General features: G+C 38.8%; 2 protein-coding genes across 6 annotated transcripts in view; one reads left to right on the forward strand and one right to left on the reverse strand.

The window, feature by feature from the left end:
- Positions 1–10,924, reverse strand: part of parp12a (poly (ADP-ribose) polymerase family, member 12a) — a 17,016-nt gene extending 6,092 nt beyond the window's left edge. For 2 of the 3 annotated variants that reach the window (XM_057835602.1, XM_057835600.1), the window contains exons 1-4: positions 10,499–10,924; positions 1,461–1,596; positions 1,004–1,265; positions 814–918 (exon numbers count right to left, since the gene is read on the reverse strand). In XM_057835602.1, the coding sequence (XP_057691585.1) occupies positions 814–918; positions 1,004–1,265; positions 1,461–1,596; positions 10,499–10,818 (823 nt within the window). In that variant the 5' untranslated portion in view covers positions 10,819–10,924. Of the gene's footprint in view, positions 1–813; positions 919–1,003; positions 1,266–1,460; positions 1,597–10,080; positions 10,235–10,498 lie in introns of all 3 variants that reach the window. The other variant, XM_057835603.1, reaches the window with a different exon arrangement.
- LOC130915647 (proline-rich protein 13-like) lies at positions 2,658–8,917 on the forward strand. 3 transcript variants are annotated; one of them, XM_057835607.1, is made up of 3 exons: positions 2,658–3,017; positions 3,654–3,695; positions 3,793–5,573. In XM_057835607.1, the coding sequence occupies exons 2-3, from the start codon at positions 3,680–3,682 to the stop codon at positions 4,467–4,469; spliced, it is 693 nt and encodes a 230-aa protein (XP_057691590.1). In that variant the 5' UTR covers positions 2,658–3,017; positions 3,654–3,679; the 3' UTR covers positions 4,470–5,573. The 3 variants fall into 3 exon arrangements, with proteins under 3 accessions (XP_057691590.1, XP_057691589.1, XP_057691591.1); XM_057835608.1 differs by lacking the exon at positions 2,658–3,017 and adding an exon at positions 5,591–8,917 and having other exon boundaries at positions 3,504–3,695; positions 3,793–4,271; XM_057835606.1 differs by lacking the exon at positions 2,658–3,017 and having other exon boundaries at positions 3,402–3,695.
- Positions 10,925–11,220: the final 296 nt, after the last annotated feature.

Genomic DNA, 11,220 nt, shown 5'->3' on the forward strand with positions numbered 1-11,220 from the left:
GCATTATCTATAGTCACTGGTATGGGTTGATTTGGCCTGCTTAACTTCCATTCAGTCATGGCGGTTTCTATTTAATCAATGTAGTCTATGGACTACGCGTCGCTCTGGACTCACGCAGCTGATGGCATGGGATCAAATGTAATTCATCTAGGTTGCTATTTGATGATATCTAGTGTGTGCGCGCGCGAGACTTGGCATGGGATCTAACATAGGACATCCAGATTGCAGTTTGATGATATCTAGTGTGCGCGCTGCGCCGCTTGAGTGTTTTCTGGCAACAGAAGTCACTTCTGCTCATTACTGCACAACACCAGCATATTACAATCGACTTTCATAAACAGGACGAGTTTGAAGTACGGCGCTCTTAATTTGCCACTCATTGTTCATCATGAAACCATGAGTTTGCTGAGTCTCCCACGGTCTTAAGCTTTCTGATCCCATCGGCGCTACAACAGCAAGGGTTAGCTTATGCATGCTAATCGTTTGTGAATACCATGTTAAATGAGCGGCCTAACATCGCGGATATGCGTTGTAGTGTACATCCGTAATATTGAAGACGAAGGTGTAAATTTCGTGTGGTAATTTAGAGACAAAGACATACAGATGTAATGATTTGGGAAATTAGCTCACGTGGGGAGGACGGTATATTTGCTTCAAATGATGCCTGGACATGGTATCGGCGCCCTAAATTTTGGTACTCGTCGATACCGATACCACCAATTCGGGCCGGATCGGCGCCCCCTGCCGATACTGATATCGGTGCAACTTTATTTAATACATAAAATCTGAACTGGCGACCGTTGTGCCATTTACCTTTATAGGCACAGGATGTTGTCAGGGAGAAGAGGCATATCTCCAACTTATCAGAATCACTCACTGGTTTAGCTGCACCCTTTAAGCCAGCGGAATTTCTTGCATCTGAAAATATTAGGAAAACCATATAATACATATTTGACACAAAGGGGACAGGCAAGTGACTGTTTTGATGATTTCCTTTAAATACCCGCAGCAGCAGCAGGCCTTCGATCCGTGATGATGCATTTATTTTTGTATATTTTTGCAAGTCTCATGATCATCCCTAGACTGAGTCTTTCAAAACTCTTGTGTGACATGCCATCAATATTGTGGATTCTGGAACACGACGAGTTGTCCTGTTTACATTTTCCTGTGGTCAAATAGGGCTTGCAGACGTGAAGCTTGTGGCACCTGGAGCTGAACTCGCACAAACCGCTTGCTCCGTCGCCTAGATTGTAGTGTGAGCATATCTAGAAGAAAGTGCAGATCCGTTTCAACTGAGCGTGCTGGCACAGAAAGATCATGTTTCAGTGCCATTGACTGTGACAGACGTCCAATCGATTTCAACTGGGAGGGTTGTCTACAAATATTCACTGCCAATCCTCCCAGTCACAATGGATATCACCATCAATGGGAATCACTGAGTTAACAGTAGCACTACTTACATCAGGAAGAAGGTAGGGGTCATTCTGTAGTAACAGTTGGAACAACTGTTTCTCTGAAAGGTGTATGAGATCAAATCTCTTCAACAGCTCCGTATTGTGTGGATGAGCAAATGAGTGTGGCTGTTTGCACTTGATTCTAAAAATTAAAAAAAAAAAAAAAAAAAAAAAAAAATTTTTAAAGTGCTTTGTCAGAAAGCAGTTTTATCATTAGCCTGTAACACAAATTCTCAAGGAGTAAGTACTTTCATTTCGTGTAAGGTGTTATACAAAAGTATCCGAACCTTTTGGAATTTCTCATATTTCTGCACAAAATAATATCTGATCTTTGTCAAAATCACGCAGATGAAAAAACATCTCAAACTAAAACCACCCAACCATTTATAGGTTTTCATATTTGAATGAGGACAGCATGCCAACAATGATAGAAGGGGGAAAAATAAGTAAGTAAACCATCACATTTAATATTTTGTCCCCCCCCCCCCCCCCCCCCTTTGGAAGCAATAACTTTTAACTAGATGCTTCCTATAGCTGCAGACCAGTCTGGCACATCGATCAGGACAAATCTTGGCCTATTCTTTATAAAACTGCTGCAGATCAGTCAAATTCCTGGGATGTCTGGCCTGAATCCGTCTCTAGGTCATGCCACAGCATCTCAATGGGGTTCAAGTCTGGGCCACTCCAGACCATGTATTTTGTTGTTCTGAAACCATTCTGAAGTTGATTTACTTCTGTGTTTTGGATCATTGACTTGTTGCAGCATCCATCCTCTTTTTAGCTTCAACTGTCTGACAGACAGCCTCAGGTTTTCCTGCAAAACATCCTGATACATTTTTTGAATTCATTCTTCCATTAATTATTGCAATTTGTCCAAGTCCTGAGGCAGCAAAACAGCCCCAAATCATGATGCTCCCTCCGCCATGCTACATGGTGGGGATGAGGTGTTGACGTTGGTTATCTGTCCCATTTTTCCTCCACACATGACGTTGTGTGTTACTCCCAATCAATTCAACTTTAGTTTCATCAATCCACAAAATATTTTGCCAAAACTTCCGTGGAGTGTCCAAGTGCCTTTTTGCGAACATTAAATGAGCAACAATGTTTTGTTTTTTTAGACAGCAGTGGCTTCTCAGTGGAGTTACATATAGTTGATGTGTGCACAGAGATATTGGAGTGTGCCAGCTGTTCTGACGCTACACGGCTACAGTAAAATCCTGTAGGCTAAATGGTCAAAGGCACCATCGATAAATAAACAGGATTTGCGGCTTGTTGCATATCCCTGGTTTACAGGTTACGTTCTGTATCGTTCTCAAACTCTGGCTCTGGCCTATCGCACTATATTGACATGTACTTGTGTTCGCCTTCCTTTCAATATGAACAATTGTTGTGAATGTACAAGGGGAAAAAATTAGGTAACATTTCAAGCTTTCTATTACGTGGAAACGTGACGCCAAGTATGTGTGTGTGACTTTAAAGAAAGGCGTGGCCTTCTGGCATTTTTGTTGCTGCGTTTGAACACGGTAGACAAACAGGTTCTCCTCACTGACCAAACAAGCACAGGTGAGCTTTGAGATCACTTTTTAAAATGTATTTATTTTTAAATACTTACACACTATAGTTAATAGGAATATATGCTATTCATATTGCTGGTGATATTTAACATGAAGAACTGTTTTACTGTGTTTGTCATAAAAATATTGCTTAGTGTAGTTTTATAGTAATAGTGGAAGTTTACAGATCAAAACATTTTATAATTTGTGATTTTACCACCTAATTGCTATTTTTGTAAAACTAACTTTTTGTCATATTTCACTGTTGTTTAAAAAATTTTGGCTTTATATATATATAAATGATTTCAGTCATTTACTGTTTTTTTTTTTTTTTTTTTTTAACTTTTTCTTGCTGCTTTGGTTGTGTCTAATCTATTTTAGATAAAAACTTAGTTTTTTGTAAAGAGAAAACAACATAAAATGGCAAGATATCAGCTCTTCAGTTAATTAAGTAAATAAGTTAACAAATTAAATGTTATTCTTGCTGTCATAATTTACCCAAAAGAATCTTTGTACCAGGTATTTTATATAAACACAACAAGTGTAAACAAGTGTACTATGATCTTTTTTTTTCATTATTGCCAATTTAACAACAACAACAACAAAAAGATTTTCCAATGAATGATTTTTTCCCATGTTTTCCCAGAATTTACAATAACTGGACGTGTAACTATGTGGCCAAATCAAGGTATCTAGTACATACACATGATTCTAATATTGGGCTGTTTTAGGTGGTTACAAAATATTGGGTAAGAGTGAATATTGTGTGTGTGTGTTTACATCAGGTTCATCAAACCCAGCCTATCCTCCTGGCTACAACCCCGCATACCCCCCGTTACCCCCTAACACGGGTGTCTATCCCCAGCCCCCACGTCAACAATACCTGCCAGTCCAGTATCCACCAGGTGTCAACCCTGCCATGTTACCCAAGGCACCCCCAGTTGTGACATCTTACACAGGAGTTCCTGGACCACATCCCTACCCAGTAACACCCACAGGATATCCAGTAGCACCCACAGGATATCCAGTAGCCCCAGCAGGAGTCGTCCAACCCGGTGTGTACCAGTGTGCCCCAAAAGGCTACCACTACAAGGGCCATCACTACCATGGGGGGGTCAACCCATTGTATCCCTTGAACAGGGGGATTGGCGGAGGGCTAGCAGGCTTGGCCGTGGGACTGATAGCACATAAAGCCCACAAGAAGTTGAAGAAGGGAAAGAAGCTGAAGAAGGTGCACAAGATGTATAAACATGGTTACTACAAGGTAAGGCTGACATCACCCCAACAACCCGTGTCAAGTTACACTGTGTGCACAATTGATAGACACATGGCAAATTTTGACAATACCATCATTTTATCCAGAATTGGATCAGTAACATACAAAGAGCTTCAATTTGACTCTGATGCCAGCAAGGTAGAGCTAGGGTACTGGTATGGGAAGGTATTAGTAAAGATGTGGTAGCATTGGACCTTTTGGGGTAGAAAATATACTCAAAATCAACTCACAGAGCTCCTGCCAAATTTTAGAACACGTTTTTTTCACGTAGACCCACAGGAAAATGTCCACATCTTTCATAAACCTTTGACTTTTATGTAATCCAACATTCCATTACATGAGTTAAAGAACTCCAAAGAGTAAAAAGGAAGAAGTGGTTGTGTTGGCCTTTTTTGTCTTAATATACAGTGGTAAATCGACATACGATTGCTTTGACACACGATCTTTTCGACATACGCTTAAAACTTGACTCGCTATTTGTTTCTACATCCGACGACATGCTCGTAATACGACAACATGACAGCACCGCAGACGAACGCACGGCGGATTTTCCTCTAAGAGAAATCAACACAGGTTTCAAAAGATTGGTACAGGTGGTGAAACAAGGAAAAAGGTGACGCTTACCATTGAAATGATGATGCAAATTATAGAAAATTATGAGAGTTGGGTGCGCACCCGTGAACTGGCTCAACAATATGCCACAGTCCTCCTCCGACCACCGTTCGCCAGTCATTATAAGTTAAGGTGACAATTACTATAGTGGTAACATCACCAAAGAAATCGCCAGCTTCGTCAGGTTTTTATCATTTATTTCTGAACTTATCCAACACAAAAGTTGACTGTGTTCTCAAGAAAACATTGAAAGTGAAACTCTCAACCTCCACCGCTCCCTCTCTCTGTCACGTCAGCCGCGCGGTGCTACAGCAAAAAACTTCCGCCACATTAGAACCCGATTCACTACATTATTACAGGAATTATTTTTATTATCGTTATTATCTAATTATACGGATTTGTATTTATACTTTGTTTTGCTATGTGTGATTGCCATTTGTTATAGTACCAGCAGTATTTATTAAGGGTTTAGTGTAGGTTTTTGGGCTATGGAACGAATTAATGGCATTATAATGTATTCCTATGGGAAAATCCTGATCGACATACTACCATTTCGACTTACAAACAAGGTCCTGGAACGAATTAACTTCGTATGTAGAGGTACCACTGTATATACAATTTTGAAATTTTTGTTGACAGTTTGATCGTAGTACTGATGAATTGACGAAATAATTTCTGGGTGTCTGTCCCTACAGTCCTCCTCCTCTAGCAGCAGCAGCAGCGACTCCGACTGAGTTCAACACTTCTGCCTGTATGCCACTGTACAAATATAAAGGGTCTTAACTACCTGTTCGCTTCCAAAAGGCATTATCAATAAACATGTTATTACAAAGTCTGTGCATATAGTCCATATATCTGCTCAAAGGCAATTTTCAATGAATACTTTAATTGACTTTCTGAAATGTTTAATATATCCCTTTTATAAGTTACGTTGAATAACTTTTGGACTACAGCTCTTAGGTTTCTTGCTTCAAAACATTATTATTACTATTATTGTTTTTAATATAATTTGGAAAATTTAGGCCTGCTGGATTAAGAAAAAACAGATGGGCTGTATTTGGCCCTCAGCCTTCTCTTTAGTTTCTTCCATGTCTGCTTAATGCTTTATTCTGCCAAACCGGCACCTTTTTTCCGAACATAAAGATTTGAACCTGTGACACGTTTAAATGATGATATTACATATAGCTTTTCATACCTGCTGTCTGCTGATGTGTTTCCATATTCACAGTCATTTCAGTACTTTCAAGTGAGTGTTAAGAAATCAAGAGCCTCTGTAAATTCTCCCTTATCAAAGGGGGTGGGGGTTGGCCTTAACAGACGAAGTGTTTGAAGCAAAACTGATAAACAACATTGATTGCAAGCTTATTCTAAAACTGTTTGGGTGACTTGATGTTGTTTACTGCCGTCTGCAGTGTAGAGCAATGTTACCTACATTTATCCTTTTCTGTAGGTTCATGTTAATACTTGTGAATCCATAACTGATGAGCGAGAAAAAAAGATAAGACATAAGCATGGAAAAAATTCCAGCACAATGACTGGCTCAGAAATGAGGTGACCTAGTGTGTTGTTGATCTTTATGAGGAAGTATAATGATTTGAGTCAGGAAAAATATTCAAAGCAGGTCCCACCCAGTATGACGCATGCAACAGTACAGACTTCTGAAAAGATTTTTAAATCAAGCAGTCAAAAATTTCCTTCAGCTTTTTAGTTGATTGATTATAATACATTGATTTATGTTGACTCATTGCCTGCCCTTGACGGCACTAGCCGTCCAATCCATTTTGACCGTGAGGGTTGGCGGCCATCGTTTGCTGTCAGTTTCTCCCAGTAAAAACTAATGTCTAAGGCAGGGGTCAGGAACCTATGTCTCGCGAGCCATATCTGGCTCTTTTGAGGAGTGCATCTGGCTCTCGGCCAATCTGTTATCTTAAATGTGGCACAGGCCAGAACATCAAGACTGGCCAACAATCTGTATCCACAGGCTATGAGGCTACTGAACTCTGTCCCTCTCCCCTCTCTGCCCTCCTCTTACAGACAATAATCCACATCCACCAACAACAATACTGGTTTGCATTGTTGCAGTATGTCATTACTCACAACTTCCTCCTCCGTGACCCTTCCCCATTGGTTGATGACCAGTATACCTTATTAATTGATCTGGTTTTTGCACTGATTTATAACTGTTATCATCAGGTATATTTTGCTCTGCACTTTAGCACTGACATGACTTTATGCTTCTGTTGAATCTTTGTTGTACTTATGGCCAATACTGTGTCAATGTTTACATTTGGAACTTAAGGGTATTTATTACATGGGTTCTGCACTTTATCAACTTAGCTGTATGGATGCTCCAAACAAAGTTTCGTTGTGCATTGTAACAATGACAATAAATATTCTGAATCTGAGTATACCGGGCGTTACCAACGGCTTAATTTTTTCACTAGTGAGCAATCTAATTAATTACTTTTCACATCTTGGCAACACAGTTACTGAGTATGTAAAGGCGTGCGTTACTATGCATTACTACGTTGGTTGAATGACGCGAGAAAAGTCTGAGAGACACGGACTCACGGAGACGGGAGAGCAGAGTGGGAGTGGGGAGGTGGTAAGGGAGTTGTGACGCCGTTGCAAATGCGATGCTAGGTGGCTCCAATAATACCTGACTGTAGCAGATCGCCTACAAATTACGCCCACATGATGATACGGTAGATATCAAATGTATTTAGAACTAGATGCGAAATGACAGACACGGCGGCGTTAGCACATTTATAGAGAACTAGATGCAAAATGATAGACTCGACGCCATTCGTAAACAGCCGCCATCTTAAAACAGTAGACTTCTCTGGAAGGCTCTGTTGTAGAGAACCTTCCTACCGAACCTAGGTAAATTTTTTAGGGCTGTCAAACGATTAAAATTTTTAATCGAGTTAATCACAGCTTAAAAATGAATTAATCGTAATTAATCACAATTCAAACCATCTATAAAATATGTCATATTTTTCTGAAAATTTTTGTTGGAATGGAAAGATAAGACACAAGACGGATATATACTGTACATAGAAGTTATATAAATGTTATATTAAAACCCCTCTTAATGTTTTCGTTTTAATAAAATTTGTAAAATTTTCAATCAAACAATAAACTAGTAGCTCGCCATTGTTGATGTCAGTAACTCCACAATGCTCATTGTGCTGAAACCCATAAAATCAGTCGCACCCATGCGCCATCACAGGGCGACAAAACACAAAAAAACACAAGTAACAAATAGACATGACACTGCTGTCATTTTAATCTGTTTGAGCAGGGCATGTGCGTTTATTGCGTCAAATATTTTAACGTGATTAATTTTTTAAAAATTAATTACCACCCGTTAACGCGATCATTTTGACAGCTCTAAAATTTTTATCTAAAATACTCCTAAATCGGCAAAATCTTTACTTGAATCTATCTTAAAATGATGAAACAGTTTTAAAACTTTCACATATCGAAAGTAGACAGAAGGGAACTAATGCAAAACCAGCAGCAATTTTAACAACTAACAAGTAACAAATTACTCTTACATTCAGGTAACGGAGTTAACTCAATTACTTTTTCGGAGAAGTAATTTGTAACTGTAATTAATTACATTTTTAAAGTAAGATTAACAACACTGCTCGCTTGACATGAACGAGCTGTGATGAGCTAATGGCACATTCTCACATTGATCTTGAACCTTTCTTTCTTTTTTAACCTATCCTGTTCAGCTGTTTGACACGGAGAATGGAAGTCTAAGTGCGCGGATGGTCTGAACAGTTTTAATGTTTCACATTGAGAGTCTGACATACTCCCATTGTGATCATTCAACATACCTCGTTTATTATGACAAAGCAGCGAACAGGAAGGGGTTATGGGGGAACAGAAGAAAAGAAACACAAGAGAAAAAAGAAAAACACAAACTACAACAAGAAATACATTGAACGTCTACAATAACTACTAATATGTTGGTGCTATATCGTCAGCTGAATTTCTGGTTGACACCATGTGGGGGGCCTGTTGACCAGAGAAACAGGGGGATGGGATGGGGGAGTCTATAAGCTAAGTGATTGAAAGGGGTAGAGTGTACACATATCATCTCTGTGATCTAGAACCCTGTAATTGTGTGAATCCCTTGTGAGTGTGAGCCCGTTGGCGACCGACCCCACGGTTTTCGGTTTGTGTTTTGCTTTTTTTTTTTTTTTTTTTTTTTTTTTAACTGCCTTTATTTTGCTTTTAAAAAATGAAATAAACACTTAAAATGTAAACATTTTCGACTGTTAAAATGCCTCTTAGCTCTTTGGCTAGTGTAGTGACTGACTACTGAAATACACACACAATAGTAAAAAAGTTACTTGGCAAAGTAACTGGTGATACCTTTCATGTTTTTTTTTTCATTTAAAAAAACAAACAAACCCAAAAACAGTAACTTTTGCGATGTTTGGAGGTCATTTAATGGTGTGAATCAACCGGTAGCGTTGATAAAATTGCTCCCATTTTTGCCTTAGTTTTATTCTGTCTACTTTCGACATGTGAAATTTTTTAAACTGTTTCATCCTTTAAAGATAGACTCAAGTCAAGATTTTGCCGATTTAGGAGTATTTTAGAAAAAAAAGTTGCTTAGGTTCGCTCGTAAGGTTTACTACAACAGAGCCTTTCTGAGAAGTTTACTGCTATAGAATGGCGGCTGTTTACCAACGCTACCGAGTCTGTCATTTCGCATGTAGTTCTATATGCATGAGATATCTAGGCGTATATTGTATTCTGAAAATGGTTGTCCGGGACACTGCAATTCATTTGAACATTTAGAACAATATAGACAATGACATACCACAAAAAGAGTAAGAATTGTTTTGACTCCTGTTAAAGAGGTGAAGTCACAGTGGTTCCGTTTACATTTTTTGCACTAGTTAATGCCAGCAGCATTTGACCTCATTGTTTGTGCTTTATTATTGATATTTATGTTATTTATTTATACGTTAATAAAGAATTTAGGTGTTCCAAAATGTTTTTTGTGAATTAATAAGCTTCAACAAAAATTTCGTTATTAAAATAGTAAAAAAAAAAAAAAAAATGTATTAGTCGACTAATCGTAAAAATTGCTGAATAATCGGGAGGTAATTAGCCGTTTGGGACAGCCCTAATCCATATAGACACAAAAACAGGTACTCACAAAAATGGTTCCAATAGAATCATTTTTAAATATGTTGGGTGTTTTGGCTCTCTCGGTCAAAAAGGTTCCCGACCCCTGGTCTTGGGCCAGCAACAGTGGCACTAAGACATGAGCAGCCTTATGCCACTCCTCCCAGTTCAAATGAATTGGAAGTCTATCATTGTCAGATGCAGACAAATAAAAAAAAAAAAGAAAAAGAAAACATGAGTTATCTAAATCTTTTTTTTATATATTTAAATACAATTGATAATTTGAAAAAGAATATCACATTTAGAATATTTTTTAAACTACATTTCAAATACGACTATCAATTTATTTATTATTTTACATCAGGACAAACTACTCGATTGTATTTTAAGCATATGAATAGAAAGAAAAAATGAAAAGAAAAATGATCAAAGCACGGAAGATGACTCACCCAAAAACGCAGGTACCCAGCACATAAAACTTACACAGGTGCAAACTGTCACACTGTGTACACTCGCCAGGTTTCTTCTGGCAGATCCGTAAAGAAGTTTTGGCCACAACCACGGTATCTTGGCTCAGTACTTCACCCGGCTGGAGGGCCAGGACGCCTTTTTGAAGAGCTATTCTGTCTTCGTCCACCAGGACATTTTGAAGGACTGATTCCGCCACAGTAAACTTCTGCTCTAGTTTTTCTAGCAGCTTCTTAAAGGCCAAACTGCCTTGCTCTTCACACAGGATCTGAATGATTAAATTCGACACTTTAACTGACATGTTGGCGCGGGGTCGTCGAGTACTGCGACGGCGTTGTGGTATTCCAAGCCTTAGAGCCTTTTTTCTAGAGAAATGAAAGTGAAACACTGGTGTGCCTCCCTCAAGGGGCGTGGTCTCATTTCTGTAATTCGATGCGCATGCGGATTCGGAACGTTAATGAGATGGAACCTATGGGGCGCACTTTGTAAAGCAGCACATACTCAAAATTACAACATTTTCTCACATTTAGCGCCACACAGTGTTTAAAATGGTGTGAAATTTTTAGTCACTTTGTTTTTTTGCACTTTATTTAGCAACTTTTGGACCTGATTGTTTGAATCCAGAACTAAATATTTAATTTAAATCTTAAACTTATATCCTATACCCTAAATGTTAAATCAGGAAACGGTCGGAACTAAATAT

The sequence above is a fragment of the Corythoichthys intestinalis genome, chromosome 5 (genome assembly GCF_030265065.1).
Source record: "Corythoichthys intestinalis isolate RoL2023-P3 chromosome 5, ASM3026506v1, whole genome shotgun sequence".
Taxonomy (NCBI): Eukaryota; Metazoa; Chordata; class Actinopteri; order Syngnathiformes; family Syngnathidae; genus Corythoichthys; species Corythoichthys intestinalis.

What these genes read in the sequence shown, in the direction of transcription:
- LOC130915647 (XM_057835606.1), top strand. Translation starts at nt 3,629, where the DNA reads ATGATTTTTTCCCATGTTTTCCCAGAATTTACAATAACTGGACGTGTA. An exon ending in AACTATGTGGCCAAATCAAG is followed by an intron (nt 3,696 to 3,792) that starts GTATCTAGTACA and finishes TGTTTACATCAG; the next exon opens with GTTCATCAAACCCAGCCTAT.